We start from the raw sequence: 23,269 nt of genomic DNA, 5'->3' as shown, positions 1-23,269 counted from the left end.
TATATGTTTAGAAGTGTTATATTTTCTTGTTGTATCATTCCCTTTAGTATTATGATGTGGCCTTCTTTATCTATTATTATGGCCTTTGTTTTGAAGTCTATTTTGTCTGATATGAGTATTGCTACTCCAGCTTTATTTCCCTTTCCATTTGCATGGAATATATTTTTCCATCCTTTCACTCTTAATCTGTGTGTATCTTGTGTTCTGAGGTGGGTCTCTTGTAGACAGCGTATATATATGGATCATGTTTTCTTATCCATTCAGTCACTCTATGTCTTTTGACTGGAGCATTTAATCCACTTACACTTAAGGTTATTATTGATAGGCATTTATTTCTTGCCATTTTTTATTTTCTTTATGCCTATGATCCTCTCTCTATCTCTTCTCTCTCTCTATCTTTCTTCTTCTTCTCCTTCTTCTTCTTCTTTACTTCTTCAAGCAGTCTCTTTAACATTTCTTACATTGCTGGTTTGGTGGTAAATTGCTCCTTTAATTTTTTTTTTTTTTTTTTGCCTGGAAAGCTTTTTATTTCACTTTCAATTTTAAATGATAGGCCTTTTCTTTTCATTACTTTAAGTACTTCATTCCACTCTGTTCTGGCCTGAAATGTTTTTCTTGAGAAGTCAGTTGACATTCTAATGGGAACTCCTTTGTTTGTAATTCTCTCTCTCTTGCTACCTTTAAGATTCTTTCTTTGTCTTTAACTTTTTTTTTCACAAGTAATGCTTTAATGGCTCAGCTTTCTATAGTCTTCAAAACAGACACGGACAAATCCACGGTGTCCTCTAAAACAACTGAAGCCAACACCCTGGGAGACACTGCTCTGCTTCTCTTCTGTCAGATGTTTTTATGGTGATGGTTACCCCAGCTGGTCAGCACCTCCGTGCCTGGCACAGGCAAGGCCCGGGGTCCCCTGGGGACTCCAGCGGACTCCTCACATGTTAGTCACACACGTATGGTAGGACACCAGCTGCCTCTGGGGAGAGGAGCGTGGGGAGACAAATACTGATGCATCTGATGCATGTATGTGTCACCAGAAAATACAATTACAAACATCACACTGAACTGTAACAACACTTATGAAACATCATCATAAATCTGAACGGGAGACACTTTGATTTTTAAAATCAGAGGCTACTGTCGGCCCGCGTGGCTCAGTGTGACCCATGAACCAACAGGTCACAGTTCAATTCCTAGTGGAACATGCCTGGGTTTAGGGCTTGATCCCCAGTGTGGGACATGCAGGAGGCAGCTGATCAATGATTCTCTTTCTCATCGATGTTGCTATCTCTCTGTCCCTCTCCCTACCTCTCTCTCTAAAAAATAAATAAAAACATATTCAAAACAAATACAATCAGAGGCTGTGTGAAAGCACAGATTGAATTTAGTTCATTTTACAAAAAGAACAGAGCTCCTAATATGAACCAGAGTCTGGCAACACTGGAGTCCTGTAAAACACTGCCTGGAGGGGCAAGAGCATTTGAAAATCAATCTAGAAAGTCCCAAATGGGTAGCCAGGCTACTTGTTATGCAACAAGTTAGAATGAGGCTAGAGACCTGGCTGGGGAAAGCATCCTCAGCTCTCTGCATGCCCCTCTGCAACCTCTCTAGTGAAAGGCCCCTCTCTTGATGCCTCACAGCAAAAAAGCTAGAGCGTGAGTCTTAGAATCAGCTTAACGACACTGTAACCCCTGGACTGCTTTGCCACTTCAGATCCTTTCTCAGTCCTCTGTGAGGGCCTCCTGGGCTCAGGGTCCACCCAGCACTCACAGTCAGTCCCTCCTTCCCCTTAACAGGAGGAGTCAAGAACAAGACCTGTTCTCTGTGAGAAAGATCAGAGATCTGTTCTGCAGGAAACTGTTACCAGAATATAAAACTAAACAGTTTTAGAAATGAACCAGTCAATGCAAAATGTCACGAGAGGTTAAATGCCTCCAGTTTCAACACACGAAAAATATAAAAGTCATTCTAATCTGAATCTACCTATAAAAGCCTTACCAAAACTTTAAAATATAAGCATAAGGAATGTTTCTCTTCATCACAGTTACCAAATAGCTAGAGGGCCGTTACTAAATATAAAAAAGTCACCAATCCTCTGAGGCCCAGGACTTGGAGAGATGGCCTCGCGCTCCCTCTGAAAGCCTCCTGGCCCAGCTGAGGGCAACGCCAGGGCTGAAGCATCACCCTGCGCTGCCGCTAAGTGTGGGCTGGGACAAGTTGCTGCACGTCCCAGACCCCAGCGCCTCCATCAGTAGCACTTTCTCAACATGTGAGCCAAAGAATACTCATCTCTGGAACACGGATCTGTGGTCAAATGAAGTCGGAAACTGCTACACGATTTCTCCCGAGTCACCGTGGGCATTAACGCCTTTAAAGGCCCTGAGCAGTCCTGCTGCACTAGGTGTCCATCTGAGTAGACCTGAGAATCCCCTTCCTGAGTAGCACTGATCAGCACATGGACGCGCTGGGAACACAGGCCGGCCTCCCAGCACCTGCGCCCGCACCATTTGGGAGAGCCCTGCAGCCTCCCGACACGCGGTGCCCTGGTTCCGACAGGCACTGACCCAGGCTCGCTGGCCCCTGAAGGCCAACCTAGTCCCCCTGTTCCAAGTGGAAATCTTCACTGGAGGGAAGCGGCGATGGCAGGCCCAAGACGTGGGCATAGCAGGATAAACAACAGACTGGCGGTGAGGTAATGTCCTTTTCCATGCGCTTGGGTCTTCTGCCACCATCCCTTCTGCTACTGCACATGTCCTGGTCCTGGGTGACATGCAGGGGCAGGGGCGGAGGCAAAAGCGGACCTAGGGGTGGGGGCAGGAGGTGAGGGCAGACCCAGGGCGAGAGGGGGGGGGGCAGGGCCAGGGCCAGGGCAGGGGGCAGTGGCAGGGCAGGGGCAGGGCCAGGGCACTCAGGCCGCTGCCCCTGCCCCAGGTTAAAGAGCTGCTCCTCCAGGAAGGCGTCCCCCTGCCCCCAGGCTGTACTGCTCTTGGTGAAGACGCATTTCTTCGGGCTACAAGTGGCTTCCTCCAAGGATGAAGTCTGCAAGCCTGAGGGCTCTCTCCGGGTAGTGCAGCCCTCGGGCAGCTGCATGAGGCCCACAGCACCCCACACGACCTGGGGCACGGGGCGCCTCACTGGATCCACAGCGTCCACGCCAGGAGGCGCTGGCTCCTCTCCTTGGCCAGAGGCCCATGTCTGTAACAGGCAGCAAAGCTGAGGGACCCAACTGTCAAGAGGAAGCCTACAACATACATCCTGTGCTCACACCACAGCCACAGCAGGTTCTCCATCCACTGGCACACCACACACACTGAAGCAAACCAACAACTAACCATTACAGCCCCAAAGGTGCTATACTTAGGGATGCACCTTCTCGCCAGCAGCAGGAGGAAGACCGGTGTTGTCAGGTCTCCCAGCGCCGTCACCAGGCAGTAATAAAAAATGGGGCTTTGGTCAGTCCCAGCAACAACAACAACAACAAAATCACAGACATTCCAAAAAACTGGGATAGTAAGCCAGCCAAAGGAATGACATTTCTATTTTTCATTTTTATTTTTTTATTATTATTTTGTTAGCTTTTTTTTTTTTTTAGCTTTTTGCTTATTTCTTTGTTTTCCCTTTTTTTTGTTTGTTGCTTCTTTTTTTTTTTTTTTTTTTTTTGCTTCTTTCTTTGGTCTCCTTTTTTTTTTGTTTGTTCCTTTATTTCCTACTTCCCTTCACATTATTTTTTTCAACCACATGAGCAGCAGACACGTAAGCGGCGTGCTCTTGTCCAGGGAGCATCAGCCCCGTGAGCAGCCTGCCTTGAGCCTAAGAGCAGCAGCCTCATGTGGCCTGCCCCTGTCCAAGGAGCAGTAGCTGAGTGAGCAGCCCACTTCCCCGTCCGAAGAGCAGCAACCACGCAAGCAGTCCAACCTTTCTGAGGAGCAGCAGCCACACGAGCAGTCTTCTTACGTCTGAGAAGTGGCAGCCCTGCGCAGCCTGCCCCCATCTGAGGAGCAGCAGCTGCACACAGCCCACACCCTGCACAAGTCCGAGGAGCAGCAGCTGCACAAGCATCTTGCCCTCTCCCAAGCAGCAGCAGCTGCATGAGCAGCCTGCCCAATCCGAGGAACAGCAGCTGTCTGAACAGCCCGCCCCCTTCCAGGGAGCAGCAGTTCTGTTAGCAGCCCGGCCCCATTCAAGGAACAGCAGCAGCCCACCCTGGTCCAAGGAGTAGCAGCCATACAAGCAGACCGCCCACTTCCGAGGAGTGGCAGCCCTACGCAGTACGCACCAGTCCGAGGAGCAGAGCCACAACAGCCTGCACCTGTCCGACGAGCAGCAGCCGGTCCTAGCAGCAGTAGCCCCACAAGCAGCCCACCACATCAGAGGAACAACAGCAGCGTGCAGCCAGCCCCAATTCAAGGATCAGCAGCCATGTGAGCAGTCCGCGCCAGTTCAAGGAGTAGCAGCTGCGTGTGTAGCCCGCCCCCATCCAAGGAACAGAAGATACATGATCAACACATCCTCTGTGTGAGGAACTTCAGCTGTATGTGAAGCCTCCCCCCACCATCCAGAGAACCCACCACAGCTGTGAACAACACCCACCAGAGGAGCTGCTGCCAACTGAGGAGCAGCTGCTACCACAACTGCCCGAGGAGCAACCACAGCCCAAGGAGCCACTGCCACATCAAGGAGCAGCCCCTGAACAACTCAATATCTAGATATGTCAGTAAGATCAAACATGGGTAAACAAAGAAACCCTCAGATGAAAGAAAAGGAGGACTCACCAGAAAAGCAGCTAAGTGAAGCAGAGGCATGGAACATGACAGAAAAAGAATTCAGATTAAGGCTCCTAGAATGCATAAACTGGATGAAGGAAAACAACTTATGCAAGAATCAAGAAGAAATGGATGAAAAAAATCAATAAACTATGTAAGAACCAAGAAGAAATGAAGAGTGATATAGCTGCAATAAAAAAACCATTGAAAGTTTCAACAGTAGACTAAAAGAAGCAGAGGACCTTATTAGTGAATTAGAAGACAGGAAAGCAAAACACACCCAAACTGAACTGCAATTGGAGAAAAGATTAAAAGACAGGAGAAAAGCCTAAGAGAGCTATGGGGCATCATTACATGAAGCAACATACAAATAATAGGGGTGCCAGAACAACAGGAAGAATAACAGGATTAAAAAACCTATTTGAAGAAATAATGTCAGAAAACTTCCCTGATGTGGGGAAGAAAAAAGTCACACAAGCAAAGAGAGTCCCAAACAAGATGAACCCGAAAAGACCCACACCAAGACACAACATAATTACCATGGCAAATGTTCAGGACAAAGAGAGAATCTTAAAGGCAGCAAGAGAGAGACAGAAAGTTACATACCAGGGATCTCTCATTAGATTATCAAATGATTTCTCAACAGGAACACATCCGGCCAGAAAAGAATAAAAGGAAATTTACAATGTGATGCAAAGCAAGGGACTTAATCCAAGAAAACTCTATCCAGCAAGGCTATCATTCAAAATTGAAGGGGAAATAAGAAGCTTTACAGAAAAAAAAAAAAAAAAGAGACTGAGGGAGTTTATCACAACCAAGACAGCAATGCAAGAAATGCTGAAGGGACTGGTGTAAAAAGAAGAAATAAAAAGCTCAGAAAGAAAACAGCCACAAAAAAATAGAAATGGCTACAAACAAGTACCTTTCAATAATAACTTTAAACATAAATGGACTAAATGCTCCAATCAAAAGACATCGAGTGGCTGAATGGATTAAAAAAAAAACATGTCCCATACATTTGCTGTCTACAAGAGACCCACCTCAGAAGAAGGGACTCACACAGACTGAAAGTGAAGGGATGGAAAAATATCTTTCAGGCTAATGGAAATGAAAAAAAATCAGGGGTAGCAATATTTATATCTGACAAAATAGACCTCAAAGTGAAGGCCATAACAAGAGATAAGGAAGGCCATGTCATAATACTAAAGGGATCAATACAACAAAAGGATATAACTCTGATAAACATATTTGCACCCAATGCATGAGCACCCAAATACATAAAAAAACTCCCAGAAGATATCAGGGAGAGATCAACAACAATACAATCATAGTAGGTGACTTTAATACACCACTGACATAACTGGATAAATCCTCTCAACAAAAAATCATCAAAGAAACAGCAATCCTAAATGACTCACTAGATAAGATTGACGTAATTGACATCTTCAGAACATTTCACCCCAAAACCACGGAATATACGTTCTTCTCAAGTGCTCATGGGACATCTTCAAAAATAGACCACATATTGGGTCACAAACAAAGTCTCCCCAAATTCAAGAAGATTGAAAACATACCAAGCATCTTCTCAGACCACAAGGGCATAATATTAGAAATAAACTACAATAAAAACAACTCAAATATTCAAACACTTCGAAGCTGAATAGCATGTTATTAAATATTGATTGCGTTATCAAAGAGATCAAAGAAGAAATTAAAAACATCCTGGAAATTAATGACAATGAAAACACAACAACCCAAAACCTATGGGATGCAATGAAAGCAGTCCTGAGAGGGAAGTTTCTAGCTCTACAGGCCTATCTCAAAAAAAAAAAAAAAAAAAAAAAAAAAACAAGAAGAAATGGTACTAACTCATCTAACTCTACATCTCAAAGAATTAGAAAGAGAGCAACAAGAAAAGCCCAGAGTGAGCAGAAGGAAGGAGATAATAAAGATTAGAGCATAAATAAATGGCATAAAGACCAAGAAAACAATAGAGAAAATCAATGAAAACAAGAGCTGGTTCTTTGAAAGGATAAACAAGATTGATGAACCTCTAGCCAGGCTCACCAATAAGCAAAGAGAGAGGAACCAAATAAACAAAATCAGAAATGATAGAGGCAAAATAACAACAGACCCCACAGAAATACACAAGATTGTGTATTTCACAACCTGAAGGAAATGGACATATTCCTAGAAAAATAAAACCTTCCAAAACTCAATCAGGAAGAATCTAAAAACCTCAATAAGCCAATAAATATGGAAGAAATTGAAGCAGTCATCAACAAGCTTCCAGCTAACAAAAGCCCAGGGCCAGACGGCTTCACAGGGGACTTTTACTAAACATTCAAGAAAGAACTAAAACCTATCATGCTCATACTACCACAAAACATTCAAGAGGAAGGAACACTTCCAAGCACATTCTATGATGCCAGCATCACCCTAATACCAAAAGCAGGTAAAGACAACAAAATGAAAGAGAATTACAGACCAATATCCCTCATGAAAATAGATGCCAAAATCCTCAACAAAATCTTAGCAAATAGGATCCAACTGTACATCAAAAAGAACATACACCATGACCAAGTAGGATTTATCCCAGGGATGCAAGGATGGTATAATATCCGCAAATCAATAAACGTGATACATCACATAAACAAATTGAAAGAAAAAAACCACATAGTCATATCAATTGATGCAGAAAAAGTGTTTGACAAAATCCAACACCCATTTTTGATAAAAACTCTCAGCAAGGTGGGAACAGAAGGATCATACCTCAACATAATAAAAGTCATATATGACAAACCCACAGCCAACATCATACTCAATGGACAAAAACTAACACCGTTTCCCCTAAGAACAGGAACAGGACAGGGATGCCCACTCTCACCACTCCTGTTCGACATAGTACTGGAAGTATTAGCCATTGCAATTAGACAAGAAAAAGAAATAAAAGGCATCCAAATTGGAAAAGAAGAAGTAAAACTGTCCTTATTTGCAGATGACATGATATTATATATAAAAAACCCTAAAGACTCCATCAAAAAACTGTTAGACTTAATAAATGAATTCGGCAATGTAGCAGGATACAAAATTAATGCCAAGAAATCTGTGACATTTCTATACACCAATAATGAACTTATAGAAAAAGAGACTAAAAAATCAATCCCATTTACCATTGCACCAAAAAAATTAAACTACCTAGGAATAAACTTAACTAAAGAGGTAAAAGACCTCTACTCAGAAAACTAAAGGATGTTGAAAAAAAGAGATAGAGGAAGACATAAACAGATGGAAGAACATACCATGTTCTTGGATTAGTAGAATCAACATCATTAAAATGTCCATACTACCCAAAGCAATCTATAGATTCAATGAAATCCCCATTAAAATACCAACGGCATGTTTCACAAACGTAAAAAGAACTCTCCAAAAATTCATCTGGAATAAAAAAGACCCCGAATAGCTGCAGTGATACTGAGAAAGAACAAAGTAGGTGGGATCTCAATACCAGATATCAAGCTGTATTACAAAGCCACTGTTCTCAAAACTGCCTTGTACTGGCACAAGAACAGACATAGATCAATTGAATAGAATAGAGAGCCTAGAAATCGGCCCCAACCAATATGCTCAATTAATGTTTGACAAAGGAGGCAAGAACATAATACAATGGAATCAAGATAGTCTCTTCAATTAATGGTGTTGGGAAAATTGGACAGATACATGCAAAAAAATGAAACTAGACCACCAACTTACACCATACACAAAAATAAATTCAAAATGGATAAAGGACTTAAATGTATGATGGGAAGCCATAAAAATACTAGAAGAATCCAAAGGCAACAAAATCTCAGACATATGCCGAAGCAATTTCTTCACTGATACAGCTCCTAGGGCATTGGAACTAAAGAGAAAATAAACAAATGAGACTACATCAAAATAAAAAGCTTCTGCACAGCACAAGAAACCATCAACAAAACAATAAGAAAGCCCACTGCGTGGGAAAACATATTTTCCAATGTTATCATGGATAAGGGTTTAATCTCCAACATTTATAGGGAACTTAGCACAAGGAAGATAAACAATCCAATCAAAAAAATGGGCAAAGGGCCTACATAGACACCTTTCAAAAGAGGACATTCAGAAAGCCAAGAGACATATGAAAACATGCTCAAAGTCACTAATCATCGAAGAGATGCAAATCAAAACAATGAGGTACCATCTCACACCTGTTAGAATGGCTATCATCAACATATCCACAAACGACAAGTGCTGGAGAGGATGTGGAGAAAAAGGAACACTCATGCACTGCTGGTAGGAATGCAGACTGGTGCAGCCACTGTCGAAGACAGTACGGAGTTTCCTCAAAAAACTGAAAATGGAACTCCCATTTCACCCCGTGATCCCACTTCTAGGAATATATCCCAACAAAACAGAAACACCAATCAGAAAGGATATATGCATCCCTGTGTTCATAGCAGCACAATTCACCATAGCTAAAATCTGGAAACAGCCTAAGTGCCCATCGGTAGATGAATGGATTCGAAAACTGTGGTACATCTACACGATGGAATACTATGCTGCTGTAAAAAAGAAGGAATTCTTACCATTTGCAACAGCATGGATGGAACTGGAGAGCCTTATGCTAAGTGAAATAAGCCAGTCAATGAAGGAAAAATACCACATGATCTCACTCATTTATGGATAATAAAGACCATTATTAACTTATGAACAAAAATATATACAGAGGCAGAACTGCCTCGAACAGACTGTCAAACTACAGCGGGAAGGCTGGGAGGGTTGGAGAGCTGGAGGGGGATGGTAATAGGTAAACTGAAGGACTTGTATGCATGCATATAAGCATAACCAATGGACATAAGACACTGTGGGGTAGGGGAAGCCAGGAGATTGTCAAGGGCAGGGGGAAAAAAGGAGACATATATAATACTCTTTGCAATACTTTAAGCAATAAATAATAATAAAATAATAAAAAAGAAAACGGGGCTTTGAATCAAGCGCTCTGCATGACTGAAGAGGACTATGCTGGCCACAAACAGAAGGATGAGCCTGAAATCCACAACGCTGTGAGTTGAGTTACGTGTACTGTATGCCTTCTGGCCGATTTCACAAAGAAGCACACAGTCTCCCCATGTGGACAGATGTTCGTGGCTATTTCACGAGACTCACTCGGGGTCCAGAATGTGTGGATTGCACACTTGATAACAGAAAGAGTGGTTTCTGGGTGCTGGCAAATGTGTCTTTCTGTGATATACGCAATACTGGGCAGATCTGCACTGGTGATCTTTACCTGCACAGTTGACCATACGTATTTCCACTCAATTTGGGGTTTTTGATGGTAACAGTAACAGTCTGACTCAGAAGTTTTAATTAAATCCATTTCCTTCAAAGCGTTGCACCTTGGAACTGCCAGTGATGCCCCGAGCGCCACCTGATGGCCACCTGTTGAGGGATGTTTAATGAACCGAAGATGCAGAGGTAAGACGAGCACACAGGCGATTGATTGCCGGACAGAGGGCTACAGCTCACTCAGGCATGTAACAACTCTGTACCCTCAACCGTTGCTTTTATTGGGGTTTGGCACGAAGTTAGTGCATCAGCAGTTAATCAACAAAATTTTGTTTTGGTCTATATTACAATAGCGCATTGTAGACAACTTGCAGCTGTGCACTCCCTTTCTGCTCTACCCACAACTATTTAATCTTATCCTTTCTCAGGGAGGTAAATGTTCCGGGAACTCAAGATTGTGTGCAATCTTGACCCAGTGTGACTCACTTGCAAGTCACACGGTGAACATTCACTTCTTCTTGGCAGGACTTCAGATCCTTGTTTACAAATGTCCAGCTACAACCACCCTCTGGGGCAGGGCCATCCAGCATGTGGGAACAGCGGACCTCTCTGACCGGGGATGGGTGGTGCTGAGGGGTGGGGTTGGCTGTAGGCAGCTTGGGAAGATGGGCCTGATCGCAGGCCAGGCCTAGGGACCATACCTGTGCACAAATTTCATGTGCTGGGCTTCTAGTCAATAATAACTTTAAATCTAAATGGCTTTAATGCTCCAATAAAAAGACATAGGGGAGCTGAAAGGATAAGAAAACATGACCCATATATATACTGTCCACAAGAAACCCACCTCAGAACAAAGGACTCACACGGACTGAAAGTGAAGGGATGGAAAAAATTCTTCAGGCAAACGGAAATGAAAAAAAGCTGGGGTAGCAATACTTCTATCTGACAGAATAGTCCTCAAAGTGAAGGCCATAATAAGAGATAATGATGGCCACTTCATAATACTAAAAGGATCAGTACAACAAGAGGATATAACTCTGGTAAACATATATGCTCCCCATGCAGGAGCACCCAAATACATAAAAATAACTCCTGGAAAATATCAAGGGAGAGAGCAACAACAATACAATCATAGTAGGGGACTTTAATACCCCATTGATATCACTGGACAAAAGTTCTAGACAAAAATCAACAAGGAAACAGCAATCCTAAATGACTCACTAGATCAGATGGAACTAACTGACATCTTCAGAATATTTCACCCCAAAGCTACAGAATATACATTCTTCTCAAGTGCACAAGGGACATTTTTAAAGATAGACCCCATTTTAGGAAACGGGTTAAGTCTCTACAAATTCAAGAAGATTGAAATCATATCAAACATCTTCTCAGGTCACAATAGCATAAAATTAGAAATCAAGTACAATAAAAACACTCAAAAACAAGCAAACACTACTTTGGAAACTTTTGTCCACAAAAATTGAACATGGGAAAAGCCCATGGCCTGGAAATTTTGACCCTAAGCATTTATCTAATGGTACTTTATAGATATACACACACAATTTTGTGTACAAGAAGGTTAATTGCAGTGCTATTTATAGTAGTCAAATATTGGAAGCAACCCAAAAGTCTGTCACCTGTAGAATGGGCAAATAAATTGTGGTGTACTCATACAATGAAATACTATACAGCAATGACAGTGAACATACCTGCTACATGCAATGACATAAGCATACTCCACAAACACAATGTTGAGCAAAAGAAACCAGATACAAAACAGTATAGTTTGTATAACTCCAGTTATATTGTCCAACTGCAGAGAAAATTCATTAATAGGATAAAACCAGGATTATGGTTATCTTTGGGACAAAGGTATATAATGAGTAGAAGTGGGCATGAAGGAGATGCTGAAATGTAATATGTCTTGATCTAGGATTCTGGTAATACCCTATTTCTTCATTCAAAGATGCTTTCATTTCATGAAAATTCATGGAGCTATACACTTAAGATTATGTGATTTTCTGTATAAATAAAAATGTTATTTTTTAAAATGTTGATTTTTCCATGAGACTTTTTTTAGCCACTTCATCTAAAGTTACAACCTCCCTCCTTACTCTCTCTCTCTTCCTTCCCTGCTAGGTTGTTTATTTTAACATACCACCTTCACATATATTCGGTTTCCTCCAGTAGGAGACTCAGACAAAGATTTCAGTGTGAGCAGTTTTTCTGGGAGCTGATACAAAGAAACCTAGTTAGAAGGGTGTAAAAGCGGAACAGGGGACTGAAAGGAGCAACCAGAGATAGGAAATTAAGGAAATGTTATATCATAGAAATAGAGAGGAAAAGAGTAATTCCCAGGTATAGTATTGCACAAGTCAAAATCTAACTTTCAAACAGATCTGTGGACCCAGAGGATTGGGAAAATCAACTATGCCATTCAAGATTGCTGATAAGAGTAAAGGAGGTGGAAAAGAAGCAATAGAAGGAAAATAGCAACTGAAAAGACAGAAACATGTTACAATCTTATCTAATAAAAGAAAAACACGCAAATTGACCATACCTCCCCTACACTCGCAAGCCATGCCCACAAGCCACACCCACCAGCCCATCAGGAGCAAGTATGAAAATAAACCCAACCAAGATAGTGGCAGTCACAGAGCTGGAGCAAACAGGAGGCTTAGGTTGCCCCTGGCGATGGAGGAAGCCAAGCTTCCCACCTGCCCTGGCCAGCTGTGGGCTCTGCTCAGGCTACAAAATTTCAATTATAGAAGATAAATAAATCCCAGATACCTGCTTCCAGCCAGCCTCCACTGGGAGCTTGGGTGGCTGGGGGCCATGGCAAACCTGCAAACAGCCATCAGCCCCTCACCCAGGCTGGCCAGGCACCCCAGGGGTGACCCCCACCCTAAAGGGGGTGTGGCCAGCCTGAACACGGCCCTCAGCCCCTCACCCAGGCTGGCCAGGCACCCCAGCAGGGACCCCCACCATGAAGGGAGTGTGGCCAGCTTGAAAACAGCCCTCAGCCCCTCACCCAGGCTGGCCACACCCCCTCAGTGGGGACCCTCACCCCATGGGGGCGTAGCCAGCCTGCAAACCACCACAGGCCCCACGCCCTAAGGGAACCCCCACCCTGATCCGGGATACCCTTCAGAGCAAACCAGCTTCCCCCCACCCGTGCACCAGGCCTCTATCTATACTAATGAAAGGGTCATATGCTAATTAGACTGGGAGACCTTCCTGGAGACCTTCCGGACGTTCTTCTGGACAAAGCCATGGTGGCGAGGCTGAGGTAGAAGTGGTTACAGGCCAAGAGGGAATGGCAGTTGTGAGTGACCAGGCTGGTGGGGGGCAGAGCCACTGGAGGTAAGCAGACCAGCAGGGGGGGGCCAGTTGGGGGCAAGCAGGCCATCAGTGGAGGTCAGTTGGAGGTGATCAGGACAGCACGGGGGGACAGTTTGGAGTGAGTAGGCCAGCAGGGGGGCAGTTGGGGGCAAGCAGGCCAGTGGGGAGGGAAGTTGGGGTGAACAGGACGGCAGGGGGGGCAGTTGGGAGTGATCAGGCTGGCAGGGGGGCATTTGGGGGCCAGCAGGCCTGTAGTAGGGGGCAGTTGGGGGCGAGCAGGCCAGCAGGCAGAGTGGTTAGGGGCAATCAGGCAGGCAGGCAAGTAGGTGAGCGGTTAGGAGCCAGCATTCCCGGATTGCGAGAGGGATGTCCGACTGCTGGTTTAGGCCCAATCCCTGTAAACCGGCAGTAGGACATCTTTCGCACGGTCCCAGATTGGAGAGGGTGCAGGCTGGGCTGAGGAACACCCCCTCGCCCGTGCACAAATTTCATGCACCAGGCCACTAGTGTGTTAAATAAAGATATTATAAAACCAACTCAGTTGTTTATGCTTGATCATTTGGTAAATTGGATTAAAGCCTAAAATGTTTTTCATCTTAGAAATCTTAGAACTATGATGGCTCTCAGGGGCTTTATTGGTCCCTGTCCCTTGACTTTTAGGCAAGTTTATTCTATCTATTTTTAGATGTGCTAATGAGGTTCACAGATACTTCATTAGATATGAAAAATATCCCCATCAAAACATCTCCACTGTGCTTTTTTCTACCCTTTTACCCTTCCTATGAAAAAAAGAGAATATTGTTTACTAATAATTGATTTGAGATTCTATGCTAACTTGCTTATTAAATTTCATATCTCTTTATTTTTATGTAAATGCTAATTCTAGATTTAGTATTTTGAATAAAAATAGTCATATGTGGCAAGGGTTATAAATGGAATTCCAGCTACTAGTATATCAATTCTAGGCTACATTAGGGATTAAGTGTTGTTGTAGAATGTAGCCTTTGAGGTTTTTTGTTTGTTTTTTAAAAATCAAAAGAAACCTCTTTCAAAGTTAAATAATAAGTAGGGTCCAATATATAAAACAGTATTCCAATATAGTAAAATGATATTTAATTAATATAAATGTATTTTATAACATTGAATTTACAGAATGTATTTTTGCATTATATATATATTGATTTCAGAGAAAAAGGGAGAGGGAGAAAAAGATAGAAACATTAATGATGATAGAGAATCATCAATGGCTGCCTCCTGCATGCCCCCTTTTGGGGATGGAGTCTGCAACCCAAGCATGTGCCCTGACTTGGAATGGAACTGTGACCTTCTGGTTCATAGGACAACACTCAACCATTGAGCCACACCAACCAAACTGCATTGTATTTTTTAAAGTCACTTATAAAGTTGTTTCAATAAACACAATTCAGCCCTGGCAGGTTTGGCTCAGTGGATAGAGCATGGGTCCATGGACTGAAGGGTCCCAGGTTTGATTCTGGTCTAAGGGCATGTGCCTTGGTTGCAGGCTCAATCCCTGGCCCCATTTGGGGTGCATGTGGGAGGCAACCAATTGATGTGTCTCTCTCACATTGATGTTTCTCTCCCTCTCCCTTCCACACCTTTGCACTTTCTCTAAAAAATCAATGAAAAAATATCCTTGGGAGAGGATTAACAAATATAAAAGAACATAAAAACTAAATAAACACAATTCAAAATTGAGATTATGTCAGCAAATTGAAGATGAGTCTGCAACTAATGTCTGCCATGGCTTTTGCTTATTCAGCTTGGAGGAAGTCCATATTCACACAGAAAAATAGTTGCAAATGGTACTTGTTCTTTTAAAACAACTTACCTTGCTCTAACAGGCTTGGCTCAACTTCAGCCTGCGGATCAAAGAGTCCTAGGTTTGATTCCAGTCAAGGGCACCTACCTTAACTGCAGGCTTCTCCCCAGCCTGGGCCGTGGTCAGGCTCATGTAGGAGGCAACCAATAGATGGGTTTCTCTCACATGGATGTTTCTCTCGGTCTTTCCTGCTCTCTTCCACTCTCCCTAAATATCAATGGAAAAATATCCTCAGGTAAGGATTAACAAAAAACAAATAAATAAATAAAACAATTTACCTTGCATTATCACAATTCCCAATAATTATATGGAATTGGCCAAAGACAGTTTATCCTGAGGACTACACAAAAAATAATTTAACTTGAAAGCAAAAGATAATAAGCTGGTTGGTTCCAATGTTAAAACTTGCTGTATAACACATTTAAAATGTGTTTATTCCTGATTAAAATATATTAAAAAATAAAATTGATAGCAAATTTCTGATTAAAATATATTTAAAAATAAAATTGATAGCAAATTTCTGTCATATTCCTGAAGTACCTAATCTTTTGTGGAAAGTACTTTGATATTACAAGGTCTAATAAACTTTTGAGAGCAGTATTTTTCAAAATAAAAATATTTATAAAACTCTTTTATTCTTTAATAAAGTTTTTATTATAGAATAGTTTTTAGAGTTCCATGTAAATTAGGAAGTTAATACACAGAGTTCCCATATAATCTACACCCAATTTCCTCTATCACAGTATTAAACCTCTTACATTAATATGGTACATATGAGACAATTAATGAACCCATATTGATACATTATTGTTAGCTAACGTTCATACTTAATTCATATTTCCTCATTTTTTTCCTAATGCCCTTTTTCTGTTTCAAGATCTCACAGAGGATGCTACACTATATTTAGTTGTTGTGTCTCCTTAGATTTCTCTTGCTTGTGGCAGTTTCTCAGATTTTTCTTGTTTTCAATGACCTTGACAATTTTGAGGAGACTGGTCAGGTATTTTGTAGAATTTGTCTCAATTGGTATTTGTCTGATTTTTCCTCATGATTAGATTGGGGTTATGGTTTTTGGAAGGAAGCCCACACAGGTAAAGTGCCATTCTCATCTCTTCTCTCATCATACAATCCACAAGGCTGATCACTGTGAAAGTTAACCTCGATCATCTGTCAGATTTCTCCACTATAAAGTGACTGTGTTCCCTCCTCCTTCCACACTGTCCTCTTTGGAAGAAAGTCACTATGCACAGCCCTCATTTGAAGAGTGGAATGCTATGTCCCACTACCTAAAGAGCAGAGCATCTGCATAAATTATTTAGAATTATTCTGTTCAAAATATTTCTCTTCTTCCCCATTTAGTTTATTCAACTGTTTGTTTATGTAAACATGGATTCAAGATATTTATTGATGTTATAATCCAATACTACTTTATTTTATGGTTCAAGATGCTTTAAAGTTGGCCATTGAGAGCTCTTTCAGTTGGTTCCTCCCTCTGTCTTTTGACATATATTTAATATTTTATTTTATTAATTATATTTGACACTTAATTTTCAGCATTTCCTTATTTTCCTGAAATATAAGATGGATCAAGCTCATTTTGTATATTTTCTGTCCCAGACATAGAATCAGCCATTTCTCCAAAGCTGCCCTGGTTCCTTTTACTGGAGAATGGTATTAGAAACCAAAATTTGGGTGTTAAGTGGATTTACTGCTCCAAGAATATCATTGTTTCTAGGCTGTCTCTACTGACAAACCAAGGAAATATATTTCTGTATTCTATGTTTATATACACATATCTATAAATATGTCAATATGTAACCAACTATATCTATATGAGCTAAATATGGATTCATACTGATTATGAAAAAATGGATTATTCTAGCCTGCTCCCCTTGCTGCTCTCTAACCTCCCATTACAACAGTGAGAAACCTGTTTTCTTTCATATAACATCCATTTGGCTAATTTTTCATATCTAGTATACCTGTATAGGAGTTTCAGAACTGTTAAGCTATATATTGATGGGAAGCAACTTTATCAACTCAAATATAGTGCTTATGCGCCTATGTGCAGTTCTTGCCTTTAGAAACTCCATTCAGTTCCAAAGTTACTTAGGTCAGCATCTTCTATCCCATGTCTCTCAGTGAGCTTGTTTCATACACTAGCAATACAGTTAAATGACTTTGTCACATTCTATATTCCATTCTGGAATTTCTAGACCTTCTAAAAGACCTTTCACAAATTTTGCAGACATTGAAGTTTACTTTTAACTCTAAAATTCTATGGGTTTTAACAAATATGTAATGTCAAGTATCCACTATTATAGTATGATACAAAATAGTTTCACCACCCTAAAAAATGGGTGGAACTCTTGACAACCACGATTTGTTTACCATCTCAATAATTTTCCCTTTTCCAGATAGTCATACATTTGGATTTTCAAACTAGCTTAGTTCACCAAACAGTATTTATTTAAAGTTTATCCATGCCATTTCATTGATTAGAAGCTCATTCTTTTGTATTGCTAAATAGTTTCTATCATATGCATATACTATATACAGTTTGTTTTTCCATTCACCTTTGAAGAACATCTTGGTTACTTCCAGTGTGCAGTGATTATGAATAAAGAGGCTCTAAATATTCATATACAGTTTCAGAAGTTTTCAAATAGGTTGAGTAAATACCTAGGGGTATGACTGCTGGATCACATGATAAGACTATGTTTAGCTTTGTAAATAACTGCCAAATTGTGTTCCAAAGTGGCTGTACTGTTTTGCATTTTCACCAGCAATGAATGAGAGTTCCTGTTGCTTTACATCATTGCCAATAATTAGTATTGCCATTTTGGGGTGGTTTTAGCCATTCTAATAGATCTGTTGTAATTATCTCATTATTATTTTAATTTGTAACATCCTAATGACAAATGACTTGGAGCATTTTTCACTATTTTTATTTGGCATCTGTACATCTTTGATGAAGTGTCCAGATCCTCTGCCCATTTTTTAATTGGTCTGTGCCCTTTTCACTTAAAATCCATCCTCATAATTCAAGCATTTGGTATAGTTTTCCATCAAAGGACAGTGCATAATCTTTCTTTATTCTTATAGCTTGGGGAATTGTTCTCCAGTCTGTTTGAGGTGATCCTTATATTCGTATTTTATGAGTTTAGCCAAATCAGTCAGCTAAGGATCACTTATTTGGGACAAAAATAATGATTCAGGGACTATCAATTCATCCTGGAGAAAGGTAGGGGAGTAGTAGTCTTGGCCCCAAGCATTCACCAAAAGATGTGACTACTCATGAGAAGTGAGCTCCTAGAGATACCTAGGGTTATATCCACACAAAGGTAAGTTGGGATGGAGAAGAGCAAGTGGGAACCATTGTTTTTCTTTTACAACCATTTGCCCTAAGTAATGTAAAGGAAAACAAGCATAATGTGTACTAACTTATTTTCTAGGCACTTTAGGGTGGTTTCCACTGAACCAAGAGTTTAAAGCTAGCTTTGTTGCCAAGATAATTTCTTTTTTTTTTCTTTTTTAAATTAAATTTTTATTGTTCAGATCATTACAGTTGTTCCTCTTTTTCTCCCCATTGCTCCCCTCCACCCGTTTCCCACCCCCACCCTCTGCCCTCACTCCCCCCGCACTGTCCTCATCCATAGGTGCACGATTTTTGTTCAGTCTCTTCCCGCATCCCCCACACCCCTTTCCCCCCCAAGAATAGTCAGTCCACTCCCTTTCTATGCCCCTGAATCTATTATAATCACCAGTTTATTCTGTTCATCAGGTTATTTATTCACTTGATTTACCTTTCAGCATTTCATATAATACTGGTTTAGTGGTGATGAACTCCTTTAGCTTTTTCTTGTCTGTGAAGCTCTTTGTGGTGTCCTTTTCCATGTCCTGCATGGAAAAGGAAACAGTCCATTTGCTGAGTGGAGGAGCTGGGGATTAAGAAATTAAAGAAAGACCAAGACGCAGAAATAGATTTTAAGCTGGGGCCAGGTGGGCACCATCCTCTCTGATGGAGAGGCGGCAAAAAGGGGGCTGAGCCACACAGCAGGTTTATTTTAAAGGCCTAGATTTACATATCTAGTTCCACCCCTGCCTGATTAACATGTCCAGCCTTATTGAGGAAGCATGTTCCCAGGGTGTGGCTCTGCCTATGCTCTGAGTTCAGCTGACAATAATTATAAGAAAATGCCTAGGTGCCTCCCAGGCGGCCCTCTACATCTCCCCCGTTTTTGTTTTTTAAGCTACTATAATAAAAGTAAAATTTTAAACATTAATAGTAGGACTCTAGAATTAAAACAATTGCAAACAATGCAAATGCAAAAACTAAACTACATACATATTATCATTTTCAAAATTTGAATGTTAAGAACAAAACTGACTATTAAATAATAACAAAACAATGCCAATGCAAAACAACAATATGAGAAATCAGAACTATGGACATATTAACATTTTTGCTACTAAATGAAAAAATAAGTCTCTTTTGCTGCTGCTGTATATTTACTCAGAGTCCTTGGACTTGGCTGCGCAAGACTTTGCAGAAGACTGGCAGTTAACAGATGCTAGCATGAGCAGGAACATGGTTGAAGAAGTAGCTTCAACTTCTTGCTTTTCCACTATCTGTTGCGCTTCAGTCGTTAACTTCTTCAGATGACTCCATATTGGCACAACAGTCCCTGTGTCTTTCAGTTTTCTTTTTCTTCCCTTTTCTGTCATTAGGGCAGTACTTAGTCCTTTTGAGTGAATGGACACAGGAGCTTGTCTGAGTCCATTGTGGTGACGGATGTAACGCTCTGGCACCCAAATTGGCTGCATTGCTCCTTCTTCCTGGGCAACCTGCAGCAATGCACAGGTGCTGACTGCTATCATGACAAGGCGTCTTCACCATCTCCATCTTCGAACTGTCTCTCCTGTCTTTGTGGCTGGAGCAATCTGGTCAGTTGGGATCTGTTGTTGCAGGAATCCATATGGTCTTGAAGCTGTTTTTCTGAAAATATACAAACGTATTCTTGACCAAAGGTTAATAAAGAAAACCTTATTTGGGATTTTTTCTTTGAAATGATCTTCTCCTGGCTTTCCCTGACATAATGTGTGTTTTTTCTGGGTGTCTCCGTAACGAAAAAATTTTAATTTAGTTATAGGATCTATTTTCTTACATGGCATTTTTCCACTATATTTTTCCACTATCCCCCACCCCCCTTTTTTTATTTAATTAGGAGGATTTTTGGAAAATATATAATGCAGTCTAGATAACTTTTTTGCATGTTAAGCAATTTTATGTGGGGGGCTGTTTCTCTCTTTTCCATATCCCGCATGGAAAAGGAAACAGTCCATTTGCTGAGTGGAGGAGCTGGGGATTAAGAAATTAAAGAAAGACCAAGACGCAGAAATAGATTTTAAGCTGGGGCCAGGTGGGCACCATCCTCTCTGATGGAGAGGCAGCAAAAAGCGGGCTGAGACACACAGCAGGTTTATTTTAAAGGCCTAGATTTACATATCTAGTTCCACCCATGCCTGATTAACATGTCCAGCCTTATTGGGGAAGCATGTTCCCAGGGTGTGGCTCTGCCTATGCTCTGAGTTCAGCTGACAATAATTATAAGAAAATGCCTAGGTGCCTCCCAGGCGGCCCTCTACACTCTATATCTGACCTTCAATTCTGAATGATAGCTTTGCTGGATAAAGTAATCTTGGTTGTAGGTTCTTGACATTCATCACTTTGAATATTTCTTGCCACTTCCTTCTGGCCTGCAAAGTTTCTGTTGAGAAATCAGCTGACAGTCCTATGGGTACTCCCTTGTAGGTAACTGACTGTCTTTCTCTTGCTGCTTTTGAGATTCTCTTTGTCCTTTGCTCTTGGCTTTTTAATTATGATATGTCTTGGTGTGGTCCTCTTTGGATTCCTTTTGTTTGGGGTTCTCTGCGCTTCCTGGACTTGTAAGTCTATTTCTTTCACCAAGTAGGGAAAGTTTTCTGTCATTATTTCTTCTAATAGGTTTTCAATATCTTGCTCTCTCTCTTCTTCTGGCACCCCTATAATTCGGATGTTGGTACGCCTGAAGTTGTCCCAGGGGCTCCTTACACTATCTTCATATTTTTGGATTCTTTTTTTCATTTTGCTTTTCCAGTTGGGTGTTTTTTGCTTTTTCGTATTTCAAATCTTTGACTTGATTCTTGCGATCCTCTGGTCTGCTGTTGGGAGTTTGTATGATATTCTTTATTTCAGTCAGTGTATGCTTAATTTCTAGTTGGTTCTTTATCACAACCTCGAGGGTCTCATTAGATTTCTTGAAGGTCTCATTAAGTTTATCAGCGGTTTCTAGAAGAATCTTGAAAAACCTTAAAAGAGTGCTTTTGAACTCTATATCCAGTAGTTTGCTTTCCTCCATTTCTGTCATTTGTGTCCTGTTTCTTTGTCTCCGCATTTTTTTATGCTTTGCTGTGTCGATAGAGTGGCTTTCTGTGCTAGGTGTCCTATAGGGCCCAGTGGCTCAGCCTCCCCAATTACCTGAGGTAGACACTCTTGGTGCACCCCTTTGTGGGCTTTGTGCACAGTTTTGTTGTAGTTAAGCCTTGATTGTTGTAGGTAACACTGGGAGGAATTGACCTCCAGGCCAGTTGGCTGTGAGAATCAGCAGTGTCTGCAGTGGGAGAACGTCTGTGCTAGAGACACCCCTCCAGGGCAAGACTTGCTTCAATGGGGCTTTGGTGCTCACTGAGTCTGCCCCCTGAGTGTGTCCTTTATGGATCCGAGGAGCTGCAATCTGGATGGTCCCACTCTGACCACCAGGCACACTGGCTCCTGGATCTAAGGAGGTGCTAACCTAGCCCCTGCCTGAGGCTATCCAGCAGGAGCCAGCTGTGAAGCAATGCAAGTTGCCCTGGGGCCTTGGGCCAGCTGCAGTTTGTTAGGTAATTATCAGATTGCAAAGGGCCAGGCCTTTCATATGCAAAAGCCTTCCTGGCTTGGGCAGGGCGGGGTCCCAGGGCATCAATAGGGCAGAGCGAGCAGTTATGGCTGCTCTAAGTCCTGCCCTCAGAGGCCCTGCTTCTCAGTGTCCCGGCAATCTCTGCAAGCACCCCCCAAGAGAAAGCTGCCCTCAAAAGCTGCCCTCAAGTACCGACCGATGCCAGACAGTCCAGTTTCTCCCATATGAGTCTGGGTCCCCAGAGACTCGGCCGGAACTGGAGCACAGAGCTTGAGACTCCCTCCCAATTGAAAAAGACAACCGTGTCCTCAGCCACCAACCCTCTCCGAATGCGTCTCTGTACCTCTGTATTTTATTTCCACACCACACCTTCTCTGAGTCTCAGTATGCTTTTCTCTTTCCTTCTAGTTGTAGAATTTCCACTCAGCCAGCCTTCCTGTGGTTCTGGATGATGTCTTTTCCGTGTTTTAGTTGTATTTTTGAAGTGGTTGTGCGAGGAAGCAATCTCCAGTGTTTACCTATGCCGCCATCTTGGTTTTTCTCCCAAGAAAATTTCTTTAACCAGGGTTTAAACTCACCAGACCTTGAGCAAAGATCAGTTTTTCTCCACAGATGCTTTTAGTCTCTTCCCTCCTAATAGCCAGTACATGTGTCACACTCTGCTGCTAACAATCCCGTATCTCTGTCCTCAGGGCACACAGTGTGGGGCAGAACCAAATACCAATCCGAAGTTCTAAGATTATTATGCTGCAGAGATACCCAGAGTTGCCTTTATGAGTCTTCCACTGGGATACAGTCTATAAAAAGTCAGTAAATGGTTTTTAGGCCACTGGGCTGTATGCCCACAGAGATGCAAAGCTTTCATTTCTTCTTGTAGGATCTCTCAATGAGCATCTAAATGCCTTCCAGACCTCACTTCTTGCTTGGAAGACTATACTATCCTCTTCTTCTCCTCTTCAGCTTTGGTTAGAAAAGTGGAGAAGACTGGACAATATTCGGTGGCTTTAACTAAGGCAGACCCACATTATCCCCATGACACACCCTGCTCTTTTTATCTGCTGTCATTTATTCATACACTA

The 23,269-nt window shown here is 41.8% G+C and overlaps 1 protein-coding gene across 1 annotated transcript in view; it reads right to left on the bottom strand.

The window, feature by feature from the left end:
• Positions 1–3,131: 3,131 nt before the first annotated feature.
• Positions 3,132–23,269, bottom strand: part of LOC118650504 (nuclear envelope integral membrane protein 2-like) — an 81,469-nt gene continuing 61,331 nt past the window's right edge. Inside the window, 5 exon segments of the mRNA XM_036298931.1 lie at positions 3,132–3,454; positions 9,772–9,852; positions 9,855–10,220; positions 11,784–11,880; positions 12,226–12,315. Of these exon segments, the coding sequence (XP_036154824.1) occupies positions 3,132–3,454; positions 9,772–9,852; positions 9,855–10,220; positions 11,784–11,880; positions 12,226–12,315 (957 nt within the window).

This window comes from Myotis myotis, unplaced genomic scaffold (genome assembly GCF_014108235.1).
Source record: "Myotis myotis isolate mMyoMyo1 unplaced genomic scaffold, mMyoMyo1.p scaffold_m19_p_3, whole genome shotgun sequence".
Classification (NCBI taxonomy): Eukaryota; Metazoa; Chordata; class Mammalia; order Chiroptera; family Vespertilionidae; genus Myotis; species Myotis myotis.
This window is presented reverse-complemented; position numbering and strand designations above follow the sequence as displayed.